At 51.6% G+C, this 24721-nt stretch overlaps 1 protein-coding gene across 1 annotated transcript in view; it reads right to left on the minus strand.

Annotated features, from left to right (window-relative positions):
• FAM102A (family with sequence similarity 102 member A) overlaps positions 1–23858 on the minus strand; it is a 49380-nt gene extending 25522 nt beyond the window's left edge. Inside the window, exon 1 of the mRNA XM_038745049.1 lies at positions 22860–23858. Coding sequence (XP_038600977.1) covers positions 22860–23005 — 146 coding nt within the window. The 5' untranslated portion in view covers positions 23006–23858. The remainder of the gene's footprint in view (positions 1–22859) is intronic.
• Between the last annotated feature and the right edge of the window lie 863 nt (positions 23859–24721).

Consider the following 24721-nt stretch of genomic DNA (forward strand, 5'->3'; position numbering starts at 1 on the left):
CACCGATCTCTCCTTCACAGGAAGGAGAGAAAAGGTCGTCTTTTGTGCTGTGATACTGCGGCGGAAAGGAGAGCTTGGTGGAGCTCAGGCAGAGGGGCCGGGATCTGGGAGGAGCTTTGCCCACCCCTCATGCTGGTGGATGCAGGAGGGCCATGGCGGGGTGACTAGAGGGTTCTGGGGCTTAGCCCAGGTTGACAGTGCCCTGGGCAGGGACACAAGTCACCTGGGGTCAAGTCCTACCTCTGCCCTGGATCTGCTGAATGACTCACAGCACATTCCCTCAGCCCCACTGAACTTTATTGTTTTTTTTATGGTACTTGATAAGCGCTTACTATGTGTCAGGCACTGTTCTAAGCACTGGGTTAGATATGAGTTAATCAGGTTGGACACAGTTCTTGTTCCACATGGGGCTCACTGTCTAAGGAGGGGGTAGGATTAAATCCCCATTTTACAGATAGGGGAATGGAGGCACAGAAATGAAGTGACTTGCCCAAGGTCGCACAAAAGACAAGTGGTGCAGCCAGGATTAGAATTCAGGTCCTCTGATTCCCAGGCCTGTGCTCTTTCCACAAGGCCACACTGCTTCTCACGCACTCATGTACCTATCTACAAATTAGTTCTATTAATGTCTGTCTCCCCCTCCAGACTGGGCAAACCGGGAGTGAGGAGTTTTTGTTTGATTCATAGGTTGACAGGCAGCCACTGGAGATTTGACTCACTACAACAGAATTAGCAGACATGTTCCCTGCCCTCAACTAGCTTACAGTCTACAGTCCTGACCGAACACCGCTCGGCCCTTCCCGAAGACACCCAACGGGGACAGGAAGCCCACAGTGTGGCCTATGGATAGAGCAAGAGCCTGAGAGTCAGAAGGTCCTGGGTTCTGATCCCGGCTCTGCCACTTGCCAGCATGTGACCTTGGGCAAGTTGCTTAACTTCTCTGGGTCTCAGTTACCTCATCCGAAAATGGGAATTACGATTTGTGAACCCCTCGTGGGACATGGATTATGTCCAACCTGATTGGCTTGTATCTACCCCAGCGCTTCATACAGTGCCTGCAACGTAATATGCGCTTAACGAATACCATTTAAAAAAAAAAAACAAACCTCACTCCACTTAGCAATCTGCTCTTCGTCAGCTGCTTCCAAACTGGCAGAGGTGTAAATCCCCCAGTAAATCCGGTCCTGGCAGCACCCGAGCCAGAAGTGAGGTCTGCGTGACCCTCCAGCCCCACCCTACCCACCCCCCTCTCAGCCAAAGGCCCCAGGAGACAAACCCAGAAATCTGGACTGCCGTGCATCCCAAAGAGGAGCAGCAGATGATGCACAGTCCTGCTGCTACTTCCTCCTCTTCTTCCTCCTCGTGCATGGGTTTTGGAGCTGCCCCTTCCCCTCTGGCTCACACAGGCTCCGATCTTCGCTCATCTAGACTAGGGGAGCCTCCTTTGGCTCTCGGCCCTTTCCCCTCCGTCGGCCGGGCCAAACACGCCTCGGAGGCCGCTTTGGCTCACTCACCCCATTCCTTCAAGTGCAATTCTCCGAGATGTCTCAATGTCTCGGGAGTCTTCCAGCGATCCCTCTCAATGGGCCTCCTCTTCGCTAACTTCCCCGCTCTTTCACAACCCTCGGCTGCTCCAACACCCCCAGACTACTCCCACTCTGCAAACCATCACCCTTGCCCCTCCCAATGTCAGGAAACGGTCTTCTCTTCCAAAACCCTCCACACAGCACAGACTTAACCAGCCCAGGAAACCAACAAGGCTTTGGCCATAAAATCTCCCTCACTTCGATGCCCGCCGTGCTACTTCTCATCCAGTCTCTCGTACGTTGCTCTCTTGAGTTCCGTAGGGAACCTAGGATGCTACCCTCACCGGGTGACTGTTAAAAGAAACGGTCTGTTCAGCTCAGGGATCTCGGTGGCAGGTGGCAGAGGAGTAGTAAGGGCATTTATTAAGCGCTTAATGTGTGCTGATGGGGGTGGCAACTGATAATGTTCCAGGTGCAGGGAGAGAATACACCAATGGAAATTACCCTCCTGCAGACCCTGGGAAGGGAGCCATGGACACATCTGGCTTAAAAGGGTGCAGTCAACCTACTGCTGGCCTAGCCAAAAGATCCAGCTACTGTAATCCTAGTATAAGGTGGAGGTTTGGGAGGGCTGACAGACAAGACAGCATAGCCTAGTGGATAAAGCATGGGCCTGAGATTCAGAAGGACCCGGGTTCTACTCCTGGCTCTGCCTCTTGTCTGCTGTGTAACCTTGGGCAAGTCACTTTGCTTCCCTGGGCCTCAGTTCCCTCATCTGTAAAATGGGGATGAAGACTGTGAGCCCCCTTAGGGACAGGGACCGGGTCCAACTCGATTCATTTGGATCCACTCCAACACATAGTACATTGTAAGCGCCTAACGAAAGCCATGATTAATTAATTAAGGTGGGAGGGCTGACAGACAAGGCAGGAGGGTGGACCAGGATCTCCCCAGAGTACTCTCCCAAACGCTTAGTACTAAGCTCCACACATAGTAAGTGCTCAATAAATACCATGGATTGATTGACTGATAAAGTGGCTCTCCAGCAAACCAAGACTTCTTCTGACTACAGCTGGCTTCCCGCAAAACAGGCGGCAGCGATGACACAACCGAAGAGCCCAACTGATGAAGCCCAGAACAGCCCAGAGATGCAAGTGTCTAATGGGGAAACAATTTAAATCTAGAACATCTGCCTTTCCTATATGCACGCAGCAAGGTTAGCGGTCGGGTCCTCAGCAAAGGGCCTCGAATGGGACAAAACCTGAGGGCTCGTTAATTGCTTTGCTCAGTAAGGAACATCGAAGCAAAAGCGTTTCTTCCCTCCCTCTGGAGAGCGTGGCTGGGTGGGGAGGGGGGACGACGGGGGCTGGCGTGGTTTGGGGTCAGTTGACTCCCGCATCGACAATGCCTCCGCCGCATGGATGATGTCAACTGGAAAAATGTTCCAGCAAGCAGATCGCGGGAAGTCACTCTGTTCTCTGATAAGCGAGGCATTCAGAGATTCCTGCGGGTAAATCTTTCCAGAAGAAGAGAATTTATTTTTCGGCTCGGCCATACTCGCATCATCGCTCATCCACCTTAGGCACCGAATATTTGCTCCTGGTCCTGAAGCTGACCACGGAGATGCCGAAAAAAAAAAAACCAAACAAAAATCCCTAGATATCCTCCTGACACCTCCGGCACCTTCCCAACTGACCTGAAAGTGGGGGCCGGCTAACGGCTCAGGGGGCAGGAGGGACAAGTGGTCACATCGGGAAGGGCAAAGGTACCTGTACCTGATGGCACCAATCAATCATATTTATTGAGCGCTTACTGTGCGCAGAGCACCGTACTAAGCGCTTGGGAAAGGACAATATAACAATATGACAGACATATTGCCTGCCCACGACTGAGGGGAAGAGGAAGTTTCCCCTTTCCCCCAACCACAATCAACCATGCCAAGTGCACCAGACTAAAGAAATACCTCTTTCTCCTCACCCTCGCTCCACTACAGACTCAGGGTGGGCCTGGACCTCCCCGCAAGTACCTCTCTGCTGAAGGCTGGAATGTTAAGAGTAACAACGGCCCTCAGGATGGGGGCTGGGGTCCAGCCTTGTTTATGCCATGCATTAGTGCATGCATGGGGGCCACAGGGGCATGCTAGAATGCACCACCCATATGCAGCTGGGCCCCACTGAAGGGCAGCCAGGTCCAGGAGTCCTGGAAGTCCAGGGGGTGCCCGGCACTAATCCCGCCGTTTCCGGCACCTTCCTTCCATTTGGGGGTGGTCTTGGCTATGGAAATCACACTGGTGCTGATCCAGACAGGATCAACTCCCACGCGCTTCACACCCCCAGACTGATTGAACTCCCTCTGGTGAGAAGAATATTGCTGAATAAGGCGCAGATGTTAATGAACCACTCCTTTTTGACTCTGTAGAAGGTGAAACCAAACCACTCCAGCAGCCATCAGAAATGAATGACTGGGTTGAGAGTGAGCCACTGCTCCTGGCTGGCAAGTCTATTCCCCTCCTACTCTTGTGAAAACACAGTATCAAGAGAAGCAGCATGGCGAGCACGGGCCCGGAAGACAGAAGGATCTGGGTTCTAATTCCGGCTCCACCACTTGTCTGCTGTGTGGCCTTGTGACCACTTCACTTCCCTATGCCTCATTTGCTGATTTACTGGTATCCACCCCAGTGCTTAGTATAGTGACTGGCACATAATAAGGTTCAACAAGTACAATTATTATTATTATCATCATCATTATTGTTGTTAAGACCTGGCTGGTTTTTCAGATTTCAGACGTCTAATGGCGATCTAATTGCTTGGGCTGACAGGAACATTTCTGTGATGCAGAAATACAACGGGAATGATTCGCCCTTGAGATTGCTAGTACAGAATTTGTATAAATATTTGGTAGAGAGTGTAAGCAAAATACCACTCTGAAGTGCAATTTCTTAAGTTTACTCAACACACCAGATCGCCTGTTGAAAGAGCCGATTCTGGAGAAGAGGTTTGGAAATGACGTTCATTATATGCAGTCTCCAGAGTTAAGCTAGAAGGGAAACTGCGGCAGGAAGGTCCTCCAGTCATTCTTTTTTTTTTAATTTAATGGTATTTGGTAAGTGTTTACTGTGTCAGACCCCATACCGAGCTCTGGAGTAGATAATAATAATAACGATGGCATTTACTAAGTGCTTACTATGTGCAATGCACTGTTCTAAGCGCTGGGGAGGTTACAAGGTGATCAGGCTGTCCCAAGTGGGGCTCACAGTCTTAATCCCCATTTTACAGATGAGGTAACTGAGGCACAAAGAAGTGAAGTGACTTGCCCAAAGTCACACAGCTGACAATTGGCAGAGCTGGGATTTGAACCCATGACTTCTGACTCCAAAGCCTGTGCTCTTTCCACTGAACCACACTTCTCACTAAGCCACATGGGGCTCACAGTCTTAATTCCCATTTTACAGATGAGGTAACTGAGGCACAGAGAATCAATCAATCAATCAATCGTATTTATTGAGCGCTTACTATGTGCAGAGCACTGTACTAAGCGCTTGGGAAGTACAAATTGGCATCACATAGAGACAGTCCCTACCCAACAGTGGGCTCACAGTCTAAAAGGGGGAGACAGAGAACAGAACCAAACATACCAACAAAATAAAATAAGTAGGATAGAAATGTACAAGTAAAATAAATAAATAAATAGAGTAATAAATATGTACAACCATATATACATATATACAGGTGCTGTGGGGAAGGGAAGGAGGTAAGATGGGGGGATGGAGAGGGGGACGAGGGGGAGAGGAAAGAAGGGGCTCAGTCTGGGAAGGCCTCCTGGAAGGAGGTGAGCTCTCAGCAGGGCCTTGAAGGGAGGAAGAGAGCTAGCTTGGCGGATGGGCAGAGGGAGGGCATTCCAGGCCCGGGGGATGACGTGGGCCGGGGGTCGATGGCGGGACAGGCGAGAGCGAGGTACAGTGAGGCGATTAGTGGTGGAGGAGCGGAGGGTGCGGGCTGGGCAGTAGTAGGAGAGAAGGGAGGTGAGGTAGGAGGGGGCGAGGTGATGGAGAGCCTTGAAGCCCAGGGTGAGGAGTTTCTGCTTGATGCGCAGATTGATTGGTAGCCATTGGAGGTTTTTGAGGAGGGGAGTAATATGTCCAGAGCGTTTCTGGACAAAGATAATCCGGGCAGCAGCATGAAATATGGATTGAAGTGGAGAGAGACACGAGGATGGGAGATCAGAGAGAAGGCTAGTGCAGTAGTCCAGACGGGATAGGATGAGAGCTTGAATTACCAGGGTAGCGGTTTGGATGGAGAGGAAAGGGCGGATCTTGGCAATGTTGCGGAGCTGAGACCGGCAGGTTTTGGTGACGGCTTGGATGTGAGGGGTGAAGTAACTTGCCCAAAGTCACACAGCTGACAATTGGCAGAGCCAGAATTCAAACCCATGACTTCTGAGTCCCAAGCCCATACTCTTTCCACTGAGCCATGCTGTTTCTCTGATACAAGCTAATCAGGTTGACACAGTCCACGTTCCACATGGGGCTCGCGATCTTAATCCCCATTTTACAGATGAGGCAACTGAGGCACAGAGAAGTTAAGTGACTTGTCCGAGGTCACGCGGAAGGCGAGTGGTGGAGCCGAGATTAGAACCCAGGTCCCCTGATTCCCAGGCCAATGCTCTTTTCACTGGGCCATGCTACTTCTCTAGACTCTAGGTCCTACCTGGCTCAAATACATCCAAAGCGCTACTGTCTTCGCTGGGGAAGAAGAGAGACATGAAGTCAGTCCACCAGGACAGGTGACTGAGGGAAGGAAGAATTTTTTTCTTTTTTATGGTATTTGTTAAGCACATCTCAAGAATGTGGATACCATGTGGGAGGTAAGGTGGGTAAACAGGAAAGGAGCCTCCCTCCTTGCTTCTGCCTCCACTAGTGAGCAGGCAGGCTGCCTCTGGCGAGAGAAGCAGTGTGACAGTGGAGGGAGCACAGGCCAGGGGCTCAGAAGCACTTGGGTTCTAATCCTGGCTCCGCCACTTGTCTGCCGTGTGCCGTGTGACCTTGGAGAAGCGTCCAATCCGTCACCAAAACCTGCCGGTCTCACCTCCGCAACATCGCCAAGATCCACCCTTTCCTCTCCATCCAAACCGCTACCCTGCTCGTTCAATCTCTCATCCTATCCCGACTGGATTACTGCATCAGCCTCCTCTCTGATCTCCAATCCTCCTGTCTCTCCCCACTTCAATATGTACTTCACGCTGCTGCCCGGATCATCTTTGTAAAGAAACGCTCTGGGCTTGTTACTCCCCGCCTCAAAAATCTCCAGTGGCTACCGATCAACCTACGCATCAGGCAAAAACTCCTCACTCTTGGCTTCAGGGCTCTCCATCACCTCACCGCCCCCCCACCTCACCTCCCTTCTTTCCTTCTCCAGCCCAGCCCGCACCCTCCGCTCCTCTGCCCCTAACTTCCTCACTGTGCCTCATTCTCACCTGTCCCACCGTCGACCCCCGGCCCACGTCCTCCCCCTGGCCTGGAATGCCCTCCCCCCGCACATCCGCCAAGCTAGCTCCCTTCCTCCCTTCAAAGCCCTACTGAGAGCTCACCTCCTCCAGGAGGCCTTCCCAGACTGAGCCCCCTCCTTCCTCTCTCCCTCCTCCCCCTCCCCCCCAGTCTTACCTCCTTCACCTCCCCACAGCACCTGTACATTTTGTACATATTTATTACTCTATTTTACTTGTACATATTTACTCTATTTTATTTTGTTAATATGTTTTGTTATGTTGTCTGTCTCCCCCTTCTAGACTGTGAGCCCGCTGTTGGGTAGGAACCGTCTCTATATGTTGCCAATTTGTACTTCCCAAGCGCTTAGTACAGTGCTCTGCACACAGTAAGCGCTCAATAAATATGATTGAATGAATGAATGACCTTCGGCAAGTCACTTCACTTCTCTATGCCTCAGTTACCTCAACTGCAAAATGGGGATTAAGACTGTGAGCCTTATGTGAGACAGGACGATTAGCTTGTGTCTGAGCATCTAGAAGAGTGCCTGTTACAAAGTAAGTGTTTAACAAATACCATAAAAAAAAGGATGAGGGGGATGGACCAGCACTGCAGGCCTGGGACATACACAATAATAAAAGAGGTCCAAGAGACTGCTGTTTTGTGAGAGGTCTAACCATATGGAAAAGGAGCCCTTGACTGAGAAGGCCTGTCATTATCAAGGAGGTGTGGATCTTTTAGACTGTGAGCCCACTGTTGGGTAGGGACTGTCTCTATATGTTGCCAATTTGTACTTCCCAAGTGCTTAGTACAGTGCTCTGCACATAGTAAGCGCTCAATAAATACGATTGATGATGATGAATAAACAGAGTGCAAAGATCCTCCACTGCTCCGGAAAACCACGCCTGGAAGAGCGGGGAGCTCCCTAGTACCCCCGCCCACCCAAATAGCCAGAGCTTCATTGAGACCCGCCGCTCGCACAAGCAGACTCAGGAGGTATCCAACTAGCATTTAGCACAGGGCTCTGCACACAGGAAATGCTCAATAAACATCTCTGGGCCTCAGTATCCTCAACTTTAAAATGGGGATTCACTACCTTTTCTCTCTCCTACTTGGACTGTGAGCCCCATGGGGGACAGGGACTGTGTCCAACCCGCTAAACTTGTATCCACCCCAGAGCTTAGAACAGTGCTAGACACAAAGTAAGTGCTTAACAATCACAATAAATAAATACCATTGACGGACTGACTGACTAATTGGAGGGGTATACAAAAAGTGACCTTTGCAGGTCACTTTGAGAGCGAGCCCCATCCTGGCCAGCTTTCCCCTCGACCCTCATCCTGCGTGAATCAAAGCAGGCAAATCAAGAACAAAAGTCCAAGCCACACTGTTCTCCACCGCCAGTTTCCACGGACTGTTTACTCAGCAGAAGCTGCGAGCCCAGCGTAGCGGGGTGACATTTGGAGCTGCCGACATCGGTTGTTGACCTCTGGATGGCCTGGAGAAGCCAGGCCAGAGTGCTGAAATACTCTGCCGCACATTCGCTCCCAGGGTTCATCCGGAGGCTCCTTCTGTCTCCAGTGGGGGATCTCTAAAGGAGTAGGCAAGGGGGGGGCATCGAGGATTGAGAGGGGCTGTTCGCCCCGGCCCGGGGGGGACCCAGGAGAGGGGGTCGCCAGAATCCCGGCCAGAGCGGAACCAGCAGGCCCGGCTCCGTGGGAGGAGCCCGCCCGGACGTGCCGGGGCACGCTCCCATCTGATTCACTCTCCCATGCCATCCCAGGAGGCTCCGTGGCTTTGAAGGAGAGAGAAGCTGCAGCAGACTACCTGGCTGCCCAACCAACTCCAGGGGGTTCTGGAAAATTACTCTTGGCGACTCCTAGGCCGCCGGTGACTCGGGAGGAGGCCTTTCCCTTCCAGTACCGTGCTTTCCTTCTTGGGACCAGAGTTCGGCCACTGGGAAATTCAGGATGTTGTGGCCTTTTTTCTTTTGTACTAAGCGCTGGGAGAGATATAAGCTAATTCCACATGGGGCTCACAGTCTTATTCCCCATTTTACAGATGAGATAACTGAAGCACAGAAACGTTAAGTCACTGGCCCAAGGTCACAGAGCAGTGGTGGCGCCGAGATTAGAATTCAGGTCCCTCTGATTTCCAGACCTGTGCGCTACTCACTAGGCTATGCTGCTTCCCTTTGAGGCTCAAAACCTTCCTGAGCTGGAAGGGACAACCCTAGGCCAACTCAATCACGCCCTGCCTTCAGACCGACTGCCTCTACGTTACCCAAACGGAGTCTTCTCTTGGCCTTATATTCTAGTATCGCGATCTTAGTGGATACAGCACAGGTCTGAGAGTCAGAAGGACCTGGTCCCAGCTCTGCCACATGACTGCTCTGTGACCTTGGGAAAGTCAATTAATTTCTTGGTGCCTCAGTTACCTCATCTGTAAAATGAGGATTAAGACTGTGAGCCCCATGTGGGACTGGGACCATGTCCATCCTAATTACCTTGTATCTACCCCAGTGTTTAGAACAGTGCTTGGCACATAGAAAGCACTGAACAGACACCACAATTACTATAATTATTACTGCCGATTTCTCATCAAAATCCCTCCTGCTACAGTTGAAACTCCTCTTAGGGGAAGATGCCATCCACACCCCGATTTCCAGGCAACTCAGACGGCATACCTGGAATGTCCTGGACATCGGGACTCCCCCACAGCTTTGGGCCTTTTGGGGAACCTTGGGGCCAGGGCCTCCTCACACCTGCTTGCTTACACGGGCCTCTGGTATGTCCCCTTTCAGCTGGGAACTCAGCCTTCAGACCTGTTTTTCCTGCTGTCTGTTTGGCGACTCCCTGAAACATCAACCGTTTGCAGGACAGCGTCGATCGGGAGGGATCCCGGCCTCAGTGAGTCAGTTCTCTGGCCTCCTCTTTTGGGCCACCTGAGGTTTTGCTATGGCTTCCATTACCAACTTCCTGGATGACCCTGGGTAAGCCACTTCCCCTCTCTGGGCCTTCTCTTCGGGGAAATGGTCGCAACCACCCCGGCCTGCTCCCCCCGGCCGGATGCTGGAAGGAGGGAGTCTCGGTCAGCAACCAGGAAGACCCCAAAACTGTTATCACTTCCTCTTGGGGCCCCTCAAGACAGCCGGGCTTCAGGGGCCCCATCGTGGCTTTCAGAGATGGTGTGAGGCAGGCAAAATCCAGCAACAGGCAAGGAGGGCTAGCTCAGGCTGGAGAGATGGATGGGAAGGGGCGAGCTTGGGCAGAGAGGTGGGGAAAGAGTCAGTCAGTCAGTCACTCGTACTTAATGAGCACTTACTGTGTGCAGAGCACCATATTAAGCGTTTGGGAAAGTACAACATAACTATAGACACATTCCCTGCCCAGTCAGTCAGTGGTATTTATTCAGTGCTTACTATGTGCAGAGCACTACACTAAGCATCAGATACTCTCCCCCCTTCAAAGCCTTATTGAAGGTACATCTACTCCAAAAGGCCTTCCCTGACTAAGCCCTCCTTTCCTCTTCTCCCACTCCCTTCTGTGTCACCCTGACTTGCTCCCTTTATTCATCCCCTCTCCCAGCCCCACAGCACTTATTTACAGATCTATAATTTATTTATTTATTTATATAAATGTCTGTCTCCCCCTCCAGACTCTAAGCTGGTTGTGGGCAGGGACTGTGTCTGTTTATTGTTTTAATGTACTCTCCCAACTGTTTAGAATGTGCTCTGTATGCAGTAAGCACTCAATAAACATGACTGAATTGAACTGATAGTACAAGACAAGAGTTGGAAGACACATTCCTTACCCAACAACAAGCTTACTGTCTAGAGAGGGAGATAGGCATTATTAGGACTAATTTATAATATATCAAGTTCCCCAACGAGCTTACAGTCTAGAGACAGTGGCACGGCAAACGTTCCTCAAGAAGACTCCAAAAAAAAAAAATCCCTCCCAACTGCTACCTCTGCATCGAGCTGGGGCAAGGCAGGGCTTTGGATTTTCCCTGTACGGCACACAGACTCCTCATCAGGGCCAGTAATTGTTTGCGGGCCAACCTGTCTCACAGGAAGGACTGAAGTTAGCCAATGGAGGAATGATGTGAAGAGAGGAGGGCAGTGGAGAAATGCAATGGAGCCAGAGAATCTCCTTCTTTGAAAATTAATTAATTATGGCATTTACTAAGCGCTTATTTTGTGTTGAGCCCTGTTCTACACATTGGAGTAGATACAAGTCAATCAGGACGAACACAGCCCCAGTTCCACGTGGGACTCACAGTCTAAGTAGGAAGGAGGAACAGCATGGCCTAATGGAAAAAGCACAGGTCTTGGAGTCAGAGGACCTGGGTTCTAATCCCGGATCTGCCAACTGCTTCCTGTGTGACCTTTGGGAAGTCACTTGTCTTCTCTGTGCCTCAGTTTCCTCAACTGTAAAATGGGTATTTGATACCTGATCTCCCTTCCACTTAGACTGTGAGCCCCATGCGGGACAGAGACTGTGTCTGACCTAACTGAACTCTGCCTACCCTGGTGCTTAGAACAGTGCTTGACTCATAGCAAGCGCTTAACAAATACCATAAAAAGACCAGATATTGAATCTCCACTTTACAGCTGAGGAAACTGAGACACAGTGAAGTCAAGTGACTTACCCAAGGTCACACAACAGGCGAGTGGCAGAGCTGGGATTAAAAACCTGGCCCTCTGACTCTCAAGCCCTTGCTCTTTCCTCTGGGCCAGGCTGCATCTGAAAACAGGGTAGATTTGCATCTGACTGGGTCGGGGTAGGTGAGGTCCTGCCTGGAGGCAGGGAGATGGACCCAATGACCTCAAAGTCCACACAAGCCCCTGAGATTCAGCAAACCTTTCAGAACGTTATCGAGATAATCTGGGAAATGACCCAGGAGTGGCACTTCTAAACACCACAGGCCAATTACTTGGCTCGTGTTACTATAGGAAAGAAGTTATCTCCCCCTACAACTCGACAAAATTCTTTATTGCCCCACGACTTGACAAAATTCTTCACTGCCCCTCCTCTTGACAAAATTCCTTATGGGGAGACCCTCCTCCTGGTCAGACATGTTTTTTTCTCCCCTGGGTGTAGTCTCCTCTCAGAAAAACGGGACACTACTGATTCATTTTTTTATTCAATCATATTTATTAAACACTTACTGTGTGCAGAACACTGTACTGAGTGCTTGGGAGAGTACAATATAACGATATCACAGTGCTGAGTCCTCAAGCACAATAGACAGAAAGCCCTGAGGGTTAAATCCCTCCAGCCCTTTATCCAAGGAAGGTGGGGGGGGGGGGCACCTAATGGCATGTATGGGGGACTGGGAACCAGGAGACCTAATAAGAACTGTAGTATTTGTTATGCGCATACTATGTGTTGAGCACTGTACTGGGGTAGATGCAATACAATCAGAACAGACACAGTCCCGGCCCTACTTGGGACACCCAATCTAAGGGGGAGGGAGCCCAGGTATTTTCCCTCCATGTTATTGATGAGAAAACTGAGGCCCAGAGAAGTTAAGTGACTTGCCCAAGATCATTCAGCAGTAGTAGAGAGGGGATTAGGACCCAGGTCTCCTGATTCCCAGCCCTCTGAGTTTTGGTCCCGGCTCCGCCGCTCTTATCAAACAATATCAGCGCCATGCGCTTGTAGGACCCGTTGGTGGTTTGGCGATCAGCAGTTCGAAACTGAAAAGGCAGATGGAAGAGGAAATGGGGACTGAGGTGTGGCTTCAGTTGCGTGTACCTTTAGCAACCGGGACCTCAGGAAGCTGAACTGACAAACAGGCAACTGGAGAAGAACTCAAGGCCCTAGCTCTGCGGTTTGGAGACCTCAGATGTGGCTCCTTCCTGTTCCGATTCTCTCATCTCCCTCCACTCCCCACCTCCGGAGAACACCTGACCCTACCATCTTCCTCCCAGAAGAACCCTGGCTCAAGAGCTGGAGCCACTTGCCTCGATCTTATTTTCCAGCCATAATTCAGAACTCTTCATTCAAGCAATCTCCTCACAAACAGGGTGCGGCCAACAATGATAATAATGATGGTATTTGTTAAGTGCTTACTATGTGCCAGACACTGCACTAAGCACTGGGGTGGATACAAGCAAACTGAGGTGGAAAGAGTCCCTGTCCCATGTGAGGCTCACAGTCTCAATCCCCATTTTCCAGATGAGGTAACTGAGGCCCAGGGAAGTGAGGTGACTTGCCCAAGGTCACACAGCAGATAAGTGGCAGAGCGGAATTAGAACCCATGACCTTCTGACTCCCAGGCCGTGCTCTGTCCACTACACCACGCTGCTTCTCATGCTCCCTCTGGCATGGAACTCCTTCCCTGTACATACATGATAGATTACCACTCTGTTTATTTTCAAAGTCTTACTAAAATCCCATCACTTCCAAGAGGCCTTCCCCACTTTAGCCCTAATTTCCCCTACTCCCTTTCCCTTCTGCATCCACTGTTCTTGAATCTGGGTGACACAGAAGGGAGTGGAAGAAGAGGAAAGGTCAGGGAAGGCCTCTTGGAGGAGATTGCCTCAGTTACCTAATCTGTAAAGTGGAGATGAAGAACACGAGCCCCCTGTGAGACACGGACTGTGCTCAAGCTGGTTAGCTTGTTATTTACCCCAGTGCTTAATACAGTGCCTAATCCCATCTCTGCACATAGGAAGTGCTTAACAAACACCCTAAAAACACCCCAAAATAAAAGCCAGAGCAGAACGTCACGCTCGTCATTAAGGCTGGAGAGTAAGGGAGCACAAATCTTCCTGTGTGACTCGGGAGAACTGCCTCTCAATAGCCATCTCTGAGATGGGATTCAGGGCCCAGCTGCTGGGCACGGCAGAGAGAGCCGTTCCTGACACTGGCTGACCACGGTGGAAAGCAAGCCCTGCCCCGCAACAGATGTGGGGAGGAGAAGGGCGAGGGGGAAGGGGAGGACCTGAGGACAATTGAATCCGGACACCTGGACGGTCCCAGGAATGAGCAACGTGTCCATTGTCGGGGCCGGGGATAACTGAAGCGCTGTGTCTCTGCCAGAGGGCTCCTGTGGCAGGGCTGGGAGGAGTGCCAGCCCAGTCTTTGGGGCCAGCGTCTCCCTTCCCCTGGAGTTGGCAGGATTGCTGGCATCGGAGAAGAGCTCGCCCCCTTCAAGTACCCAGAGGGAAGGTGCTGGCAGCCCATCAGGTGACCCCGGCCTGGTCCTGCCCCAGCCGCTCCATTGGGTCACACGGGGCGGATGTGCCCCTCTCCTACTACAACCCTGCCCTCACACTTTGCTCCTTTAATGCAAACCTTCTCTCTGTGCCTTCATCTCATCTATCTCTCCCACTCGCCCACGTCCTGCCTCTGGTCTGAATCGCCCTCCCTCCTCAAATCTGACAATTACTCTCCCTGCCTTCAAAGCCTTATTGAAGGTACATCTCCTCCAAGAGGCCTTCCCTGACTAAGCCCTCCTTTCTTCTCCCACTCCCTTCTGTGTCACCCTGACTTGCTCCCTTTGTCATCCCCCACCCAGCCCCACAGCATTTATGGAAATATCTGTCATTTATTTATATTAATGCCTGTCTCCCCGCCCTAGACTGTACACTCAAAGCGGGCAGGGAATGAGTCTGTATACTGCTGCATTGTACTCTCCCAAGTGCTTAGTACAGGGCTCTGCACACAGTAAGCACTTGATACATACAACTGAATGAATGATGAATATGCAGGGACTGCTCATATGGCTGTTAAGAGACCTTGGGAAGAGAGGAGCAGAAGGGGCTCAGTTTTCAGTTCCACGGCTCTAGGGGTCCCCTGTACCCCACCAATATGCTGGGCCCTGCCTGGTCATCCCCCTACCCAGAAGGTCTGGCTCCTGGTTGGCATATTCCAACCTCCTCCTCCTCCACCACCTTCTCCTCCTCCCCTCCCCGCCCCAGCACCCCCCAACCTCCTTTCAAGGTTCAGCCAAGGTCTTCTTTTTCTCCTTTTCTTTCCCCCTCTGCTGTTACTTTAACCCTTCAGGGTGTTTGGAGGAGGCTTCTGCCCAGAAGATTTGCCACCAAAGAAAGCTGCATTGAGTGACCTCCCTTCCTTCTGTCCCTCCCTCCTCCCCAACCCCCACCCCAGCGCCCCCAGCCCTGGGAATATAGCTGGGAACTCCAGCTCTGACCCCCTTGCAGCGGTGGGCCAGGATTGGCAGCACAAAGAGCTCTCTGTCTGGTTGGCTCGCTTAACGCGGGGCAGGCCTGGCCTTCCCAGCCGGGGCAGAGCCAGCGGGTCTGGGAGAACTCCCTCCGCTCCCCACCGGATTCCCGTTCTCTGGCTGGAGCCCCTGGACCAGACGACTGAAACTTGGGCAGAGACCGCTCTTCTCGTCTCTCTGCTCTGGCTTGTGCGATGTCCAGGGTAGGAAAAAAAAAATGCCCTTTTCTCCTCTGACTCGGTCCAAAGAAAGAAGGGGGGAAAAAAGTCACAAGATGTGGCGTCAGCAAGTTAGTCAGCTCCAGTGGGACAAAGCCTCCTGGAAAGTCAGAAGGTTTAGAGGGGTCTGAGCTGCAGCCCCAGACTCTTTTGATAGCCACTCAACTCACCCACAGCCAGTGAATGACTCAAGTCTAAACACTCAGCTGGGGCTCCGGCCAAATCTAATAGTCCTAGAGAGAGGCACCCCCGACTCTCCCTGAGTCACTCGAGGGGAAGAAGCAGCGTGGTCTAGTGGAAAGAGCACTAGGCTGGGAGTCGGAGGGACCTAGGTTCTAATCCACTTGTGGGCTGTGTGAACTTGATCGGGCAAGTCATTCACTCAATCATGTTTATTGAGCACTGTACTAAGTGCTTAAGTCAATTCCCTTCTCTGTGCCCCCATCTGTAAAATGGGGATTAAGCCTGGGAGCCCCAAGTGGGACGTGGACTGTGTCCAACCCGATTAGCTTGTATCTATCCCAGTGCTTAGAGCAGTGCCTGCCACATAGCACTTAAAAAACCATCAAACAAACTGAGCTGCGGCTGCCTTTTCCTGGCAGAGAGGGTGCTTATCCGACCCAGTTTTGGAGCATCTCTTGCCAGGCTCCCTGGGCACCTGCAGAATTTAATTTTTTTAAATGGCATTTGTCAAACGCTATGTGCTCGGCACTATACTAAGGGCTGTGGTAGATACAAGTTAGTCAGGTTGGACACAGTCCTTGTCCCACAAGGGGCTCACCATCTTAATTCCATTTTACAGATGAGGTAACTGAGGCACAGAGAAATGAAGTGACTTGCCAAAGGTCACACAGCAGACAAGCTGCAGAGCCGCGATTAGAACCCAGGTCCTTCTGACTCCCAGGCTGTATCTGCTAGACCATGCTACTTCTCTGCTTAGCCTGGCTCCCACTTTCTGCATTAGGGAGGTAGACTCCAACCTCCTCTTAAGGCACTATTGACCAAATATCAGAAAAGGATCTGGGGATCTTAATGCCTAGGCCTCACATGTTGGCACTGGAAAATGGTTTTGCCAAAATGGTCACCATGGCCCAACTTAAAGTGAGTATGAGGTTCAAGGAGACCCCTCTATTGCTTGACCAGGCCTAGATGATATCACTCATCTCCACTAGACTAAGGTCCTATAAGGGCAGGGGTGGGGTCTACCACTGTCCTCTTCCAAGCACTTGGGACACAGCTCTGCACACAGTGAGTACTCAATAACTGTCATCGACTCACTGATTAATTCTGGCCCCCTAAAGTCATTAGCTTGGCCCAGCTTTCTACCCAGCTGAGGCTACCTGTTTGTTGTTTGTTTCTGCTCCCTGCTTTCTTTCGCTTAGACTGGGGGCTCTTTGAGGGCCAGAAACCATTCCCAATTTCCCAACTATGCTCATTCCCAGTGCTTAGTACAATGCTACACACACTGCATACACTAAATACTATTACTTTGGACATTATGGGCACCTAGTACTAATTAAGGGGCTTGAGGAGAGTGGACTCCCTTTTGCAGTTCTGGAGAAGTATAAAGAACTAGAGAAGTAGCGTGGCCTAGTGGAAAGAGCCCAGGCATGGAAGTCAGAAGAATCTGGGTTCTTCTAATCTCGGCTCCGTTACATATCTGCTGTGCAACCTAGGGCAAGTCACTTCACTTCTCTGTGCCTCAATTACCTCATCTGTAAAACGGGGATTAAGAGTGTGAGCCCCATGTGGGACAGGGACTGTGTCCAGCCTGATAAACTTGTATCTACCTCTGCACTTAGTACAGTGCCTGGCACATATAGTAAATGCTTAACATATACCACAATTAGTATTAATGGTCTTTCTTGCGGCCAGGACCCTGTGAGTTGACCACATGCAGATAAGCCTTCCCCACCCTGTCCCTGGAGAGACTTTGACTGGAAATTAGTGGGGCGATCAAACCTTAATTTCCAAAAGAGGCCAAGGACCCAGACCAAACTGCAGAGCTGAACAAGCCCTTGCAAACAAACACAACAAACTGACCAGCCCGCGAGTAGGTTTTAATCAGTGCACTCTCTAGAGGAAACAAAATTCATATTCTTTTCTACTCATCAGGCACAAACTGTGACTCACCCCTGGCATGTGTGTAAATGGGTTCTTGCCAGAGGCCACTGGTTAAAGGGGTGCAGCCCAGTCAGCTCAGCTGAGAACTGAAACCTCTCTCCAGGATGTTGGGGATCCTTAATGTGGTAAAGACTGAGCACCATTAAGCACCTCAATGCATTCTTTGGAGCTGGGGGACTCCCTGGGTTTCTGCCCTGTCAGCTGGAGAAATTGCTGACTGACTCCCTCTCTTTTTTTTTTGTATTTGCTAAGCGCTTACTATGTGCCAGGCACAGTACTAAGTGCTGCAGCTGATATAAGTTAATCATGTTGGACACAGTCCCTGTCCCACAAAGGGCTCCAAGTCTTAATCCCCATTTTACAGATGAGGTAACTGAGGCACAGAGAAGTGACGTGACTTGCCCAAGGTCACTCACTAGACAAGTGGCAGAACTGGGATTAGAACCCAGGTCCTTCTGACTCCCGGGCCCAGGCTCTAACCATTAAGCCCTCAAAATTCTGCTTCTCAAAATTTCCAAACACTTTGGCTTGACTTTGTTTGGGATTGGAGAGTCAGAGCAATCACTCCCCCTTCTCTGGAACCATCTGTGCAACATAGTAAGGATTGGTATTTGTTAAGCCCTTGCTCTACCCACTATGCCATGCTCACATTCTGAATCCCCATCTCACAGGTGAGGGAACTGAGGCCCAGAGAGGTTAAGTGACTCGGCCAAGGTCACACAGCAGACAAGTGGAGGAGCCTGGATTAGAACCCCGGTCTTCTGATTCTCAGGCCCAGGCTCTACCCTCTAGGCCACGCTGCAGTTCCTGGCACAGATGCTCAACTCCAGCTTTCCACCTTCCCACTCATAATTCAGAGGATGACATCATCCTCACATGGGTAAAGGACAGTGAAACTACAAAACATGGAATTTTCTGTTTGAAATTTAAATCAGCTCCCTCTACAGATTACAGAAAAAGGGGTTACTCGTTAACCTCAGGACCTGCTGCAACAGGATTCCCCATTATGAGCCCCAGAGAGTCGTTTCCCAAACACACGCCTGCTTTACCTTTCTGAGAAAAGTGCAGGATGGAACAGCCACCTGTTCTACTAGCTCAAATTGGGTCAGACAAGAAAGCTTTCACCCAGGGGTCTATCATGGAGCCAAACAGATCAAGAGAGACAGGGACAGAGAAACAGAGAGGCGCCGAGAGAAAATGAGAGGCACAGAGAATTAAAGGACTACAGGGGAAAGATGAGGGGAAGAGAGACAGGTAGAGAGGTCCTGCAGAGATGCAGCCCTGGGTTCAGCTTAATCCTCTCAAAATCTAATAGGAAATTGGGTGGAGATGCATCGAGTATTCAGGATCTGTAAATGCCTGAAAACTGCCCCAGGAGGGTTATTAGCAGGGGAGGAGGGAGCTACTTGTGATTCAGCCCCATTTTTTTTTTTCCAGAGAAAATTCACAGGGCATTTGCAGGTGATTGCCCCGAACCTAAGAATGTTCAAAATGTTCCCACCCACTTTCGAACAGCCAAGCGTGCCAGGATTCTGCCTCCCTGTGTTTTCTGTTTCCCAAGCACCACTGCTGGGAATACAATGGCCTAATGGAAAGAGTCAGAGGATCTGGGTTCTAGCCTCAGTTCTGCCACTTGTTGGCTGAGTGATCTTGAGTAAGTCATGTAACTTCTCTGTGCCCCGGTTTTCTCATTTGTAAGATGGGGAGAAGACACCTGCTCTACCGACTCAATTGTTTTGGTTGCTCCCAAACGCTTAGAATAGGGCTCTGCACTTAGTAAGCACTCAATAAATACCACTGATTGATGGACTGATGACTCTTGCTTCCATTAAGAACCTACGTGTGGGACAGGGACCGTGTCCCTGATTCTCCTTTACCTACCCCAGTGCTTTAGGGCAGTCAACATCAATCGTATTTATTGAGCGCCTACTATGTGCAGAGCACTGTACTAAGCGCCAAGGGCAGTGCTATGGTGCTTAATAAAAACCACAATTATTTGCTTGGTTTGCAGAAGACACACCTACCCTGACACTCTCCTTCCTGTGTTAGCCCATTCCCCAAAGCCCAACCCTAGCCCACCCAGTTTTTCCCTGAGCCCAGATTTCCCCAGCTACAGGAAAATATGCTCAATGAATTCCCCAGCTTTCCTCCATCTTCCTCCGCCGCTGGGAGGTTAGCACAAGGGAAAGCTGTGAGATCAGAGCAAGACTTTGGTGCAGAACCGCCTGAGATCCCAGTTGGTTCTTGGGAATCCATCACTCCTGGTGGCAGACGGAAAGGTCGGGAAAAGGTGAAACCCAAGCGAGTCCGCCACGACCGGTAACTTTCCATGTGAGGCTGGGAGGCTGACACACACGTCTGCCCTGCCAGGCAGGTAAAGGAGGGCTGGAGTATGCTCCTGTATCCCACCTGCTCCTGGTCTGGCGAATGGCCTAGGTAGTTGGAGTCCCAACCGGGGCTTGGTTTAAATGATGGCCAACTCCTCTGCTAGAACACGTTCTGCGATCGACACCACATCGCCTGCTGAGCAACCGAGGCCAGCCAGATCACAGGGCTGGCAAGCAGCACTACATACCAGCAGCTCTGCCCGCACCCTGCAACCTGCCAGCTAGGCCTCGGGGGCATCGAAGGCCTCACCAATCTTGCCGCTCCCCCACCCTCTCACCCTCCCCTCCACCTGGCTCAACCCTGAGGCCACGCAAGCAAGAGATCACCCCACCTGGCTCCCAGGGTAACTGAAGCAGGGACCACAGGGTTAAAACTTTCTTCTTCCTCCTCGGCCCCATCCAAGCGACTCAAATTCCTCAGATAAGCGGCTTCTACCAAACCGGGATACAAAGGGGAGGGGGGCTGTTACAAGGAAAAGAGTTTTATGGTAGGATTTACTCTTCCCAAACTGACTTTGCTGCAAGGGTGGCTACAGAGAGAGACGGACAGACAGACAGACATTCCCCTCCTGGTGTGCAAATCTTTTCCACCCTGTAAAATCTGGACGCATTGACCGGGTTTCACTATGAAGCAGAAGGCCCTTATTCTTTGGGGAGAATGAATGGCCGCCCAGTAAACAGAACAACAGACTTTAAGGCTGCCCTTCTTCAGTTTGCTCCCCGATCGGACTCTGTAACCGAGAGGTGGTTTCGGTGCCAGCAGACACAGCCCCCGAGGAGGAGAGAAGTTGGCCAAGGAGTTGGGCAATTCAGGCTCTTAGGAGAGAACGGGATGGGAGAAATGCAACATGACACGACCAAGTTCTTAAGCACCTCTTTGCCACATCTTTTAAAGAGCTTTAACCCGGCTTAGATTTCGCTGCCTGTCCAAATAGGGGGCACAGAAAAGTCAGGGGCACACATAATAGCTAAGCGGCCAGGCCACGATTAGAGCATTAGTGGAAAGGGCCCGGGCTTGGGAGTCAGGGGTCGTGGGTTCTAATCCTGACTCTGCCACTGCTCGGCTGTGTGACTTTGGAGGAGTCACTTCGTGGGAAGCCCGGCCCTTCAACAAGCTTTTTGACTCTCAGGCAACTGTCTTTTTCTATGGCCATTTGCAATACAAAGCAAGCCATTTCAAGCTGGTGAAGAAACGCAATTCGGAGAAGGGGGTGGGGGCGAGAAGAAGGGGTACGAGCTCAGACCCCCACTCTTTCTCGGATCTGTAGTTAGCCCTTCACCCCCTCGGCCTCCCAGCTCACAGTTGAAGCCTACTAAATCAATCAATCAATCGTATTTATTGAGCGCTTACTGTGTGCAGAGCACTGTACTAAGCGCTTGGGAAGTACAAGTTGGCAACATATAGAGACGGTCCCTACCCAACAGTGGGCTCACAGTCTAAAAGGGGGAGACAGAGAACAAAACTCACTGCTCAGGAGAGCAGTTAAGTGAGATTTCGGGAGGTTGTGGCTTAGAAGGGCTCACTATTAATTACCTAACTGCTCCCTTTCCCTGTCGATAGGAGAGACAATCAGCTGGCCATCTCGAAGACTGGAATTACGGAAAGGCTAATGAAAGTCTACTGGGCTCTCAACAGTGGAAATGTCCTCCCCCCGGTGATAATATAATAATAATATTAATAACCATAGTATTTGTTAAGCACTTACTATATGCCAAGTACTGTACTAAGTGCTGTGGTGGCTACAAGTTAATCAGGTTGGATACAGTCCCTGGGCCAAATGGGGCTCACGCTCTTAATCCCCATTTTACAGATAAAGTAACTGACTCACAGAGAAGTGAAGTGACTTACCCAAGGTCACAGAGAAAACATGTGGCAGAGCTGGTATTAGAATCCCGGTCCTTCTGATTCCCAGGCCCGTTCTCTACCCATTACGCCATCATCACCATTGGGTGCTCAGCACTGTTTTAAGTGCTACATAGGGAAAGGGGGCAGGGGAAGGAGAAACAGCAGCAGCAAAGCAGCAGATCATACGTTGTGACTGCCTCCAGCTTGTTAAAACTGCTCAGAACATTTTGCTCTCGAGTTCACTCATTCATTCAACCGTAATGTACTAAGCGCTTGGGCGAGTACAGCCCAACAATAAACAGACATATTCCCTGCCCACAATGAGCTTACAGCCTGGGGTGGGGGGGAGGCAGACAACACAAACGAATAAATGTCAAGATATGTACACAATTGCTGTGGGGCTCAGGTCCTGTGAAGCCTGGGGACTACTCACGTAAGGATCGCCCTCAGTCTTTCTAAAAGCACATTCCAGGCTTTAAAAAAGCCTGTCCCAAGCTGCGACTTGCACTGATACACATTCCCTAGGACCCTGACCCTCTTCTGACTGCAGGCCACACACACGCACTCGAGCAAACACACACGTACAGGCCGCCACGACCACCCCCAGGACTGCTGCCTTTTACATGCATGCCTTCATGGCAATCGGAGAAAAGGAGGAACCACTTGGGGCCCCTTTTAAGCCGGGGTTCCCCTCCACCCTCACCATGGAAGGTGAGGGTGTAGAGAAGCACCGTGGCTCAGTGGAAAGAGCACGGGCTTTGGAGTCAGAGGTCATGGGTTCAAATCCAGCTCTGCCAACTGCCGGCTGTGTGACTTTGGGCAAGTCACTTAACTTCTCTGTGCTTCAGTTACCTCATCTGTGAAATGGGGATAAAGACTGTGAGCCCCCCCCGTTGGACAACCTGATCACCTTGTAACCTCCCCAGCGCTTAGAACAGTGCTTTGCACATAGTAAGCGCTTAATTAACGGCAACATTATTATTATTATGTGGAAGAAGTTGCCAGAGCCAATGTGCGGCTGCGGCCCAACCCGGATCGAGCCTCGGAGGGGGCAGACGAGGCCGTCGAAGTTCCTACCTGGAGGACAAGCTGACAAAATCTCCGCCATCCAGCAGCCTCACTTTGCAGAACAGCACCCCGTTCACGAAGGGGACGGCGGTCAGCTCTTCCAAGGTAAAAACGGTCTGGAATTTAAATTTCTTCTTCTTCATCAAGAAAGCCATGGGCAAATTCCCTGAGACGAAGCCCTAACGCTCAGGGCCAAAAGACAAGCCACAACCGCCGAAAAAAAAAAAATCAACAACCCCAAACTTCCTCCCCGCTCCCTAAAAAAGCCCAAAGGAGGGGGCGGGAGGGGGGTCAACCCAGACGCATGGACGGGGTCGGTGGACCCCCAAAATGGGGAGAGGAGGGGAGAGGAGTCTCGGTGTCGGCCTCAAGTTCAAACGTCCAGTTCTGTTGCAGCTCTGGAGGCCGGGTCCCGGGGGGAGATGAGCGTTTGCCCGAGGCTTCGGGGGAGGAGCGGAGGGGAGGAGGGGGAGCAGGGGGACCGTCCTCGCATCTCCGACCACAACCGAGGCTCCCAGGCCGGCAGGAGCCCCCGGATTCGAGGCTACGGAGGTGGTGGGATAAGCTCAGCAGCGATCGTCGGGGGGTGGGAAGGGAGGGCGGTCCTCTAGCACCTGCAGGGGCCCCTCCTCCGCGTCCAGGCTGTCTTCCGAGCTTGAACCCCGGCCGGGGAGCGGATCTCGACCCCTCGGGCCGTCCTCATGTGGGACGGCTCGGGGGCAGGCCTCCGCCGTCAGGCCGGGGGAGGAATCAAAGCGACGGGGGCCGGCCCATTCCGACCAACTCCTCCTCCAAACCTGCGGGGATGAATCAACGCAGCCCGGGCCGGTCCAGCCGCCGAGGGGAAAGGGGGGCGGAGGGCGAGGGGCAGCCGGAGCTCCGGCCTCCGGGGGGTCCTGCGGGGGGAGAAAGCCGGAGGTGAGACCCCCCTGGGGCCGGCGACGAGGACCGCTGCAGGTCCCGGCCTCGACGGCGGCAGCCCACCTTCCCCCCGGGTCCCCGGAGGGCGCTCGGTACGGCCGCTCCGTTTCGAGAACAGCGATTCCCTCCCCTTCGCCGCCCCCGGAATCCAGCCCTCCCATTGGACGGCGGCCAGGGAGAAAAGATACACTCCGACACGGACCGCGCGGAAGCTCGGCCTCTGATTGGCTGCGGGGAGGCAGTGATGGAAGGGGAGGCCGGAGGCGCCTCCCTGATTGGTGGAAACCACGGGAGGCCCCGCCCCCTGCTCGGGCCCGGCGGACACCGAACGGGGGAGAGAGAGAGAGAGGTGGGAAAGCAAGAGGGGGAGAAAGGGAATTGACTCCAAAAAAGAAAAAAAGAACACGTGGAGAAGAGAGACAAGGGGAGGAAGGCGCGCAGCAGGGGATGGGGAGGAAAGGCAAACCTTTACTGGGGGAAATCTTTTAATAATAATGATGCTGGTGTTGGTTAAGCGCTTATTCGTTCATTCATTCAGTCGTATTTATTGAGCGCTTACTGTGTGCAGAGCACTGGCCTAAGCACTTGGGAAGTACAAGTTGGCAACATATAGAGGCGGTCCCTACCCAACAGTGGGCTCACAATCAATCAATCAATCATATTTATTGAGCGCTTACTGTGTGCAGAGCACTGTACTAAGCGCTTGGGAAGTACAAGTCGGCAACACATAGAGACGGTCCCTGCCCAACAGTGGGCTCACAATCAATCATATTTATTGGGCGCTTACTGTGTGCAGAACACTGTACTAAGCGCTTGGGAAGTACAAGTTGGCAACATATGGAGACGGTCCCTACCCAACAGTGGGCTCACAATCAATCAATCAATCGTATTTATTGGGCGCTTACTGTGTGCAGAGCACTGTAGTAAGCGCTTGGGAAGTACAAGTTGGC

This window comes from Tachyglossus aculeatus, chromosome 4 (assembly GCF_015852505.1).
Source record: "Tachyglossus aculeatus isolate mTacAcu1 chromosome 4, mTacAcu1.pri, whole genome shotgun sequence".
Classification (NCBI taxonomy): domain Eukaryota; kingdom Metazoa; phylum Chordata; class Mammalia; order Monotremata; family Tachyglossidae; genus Tachyglossus; species Tachyglossus aculeatus.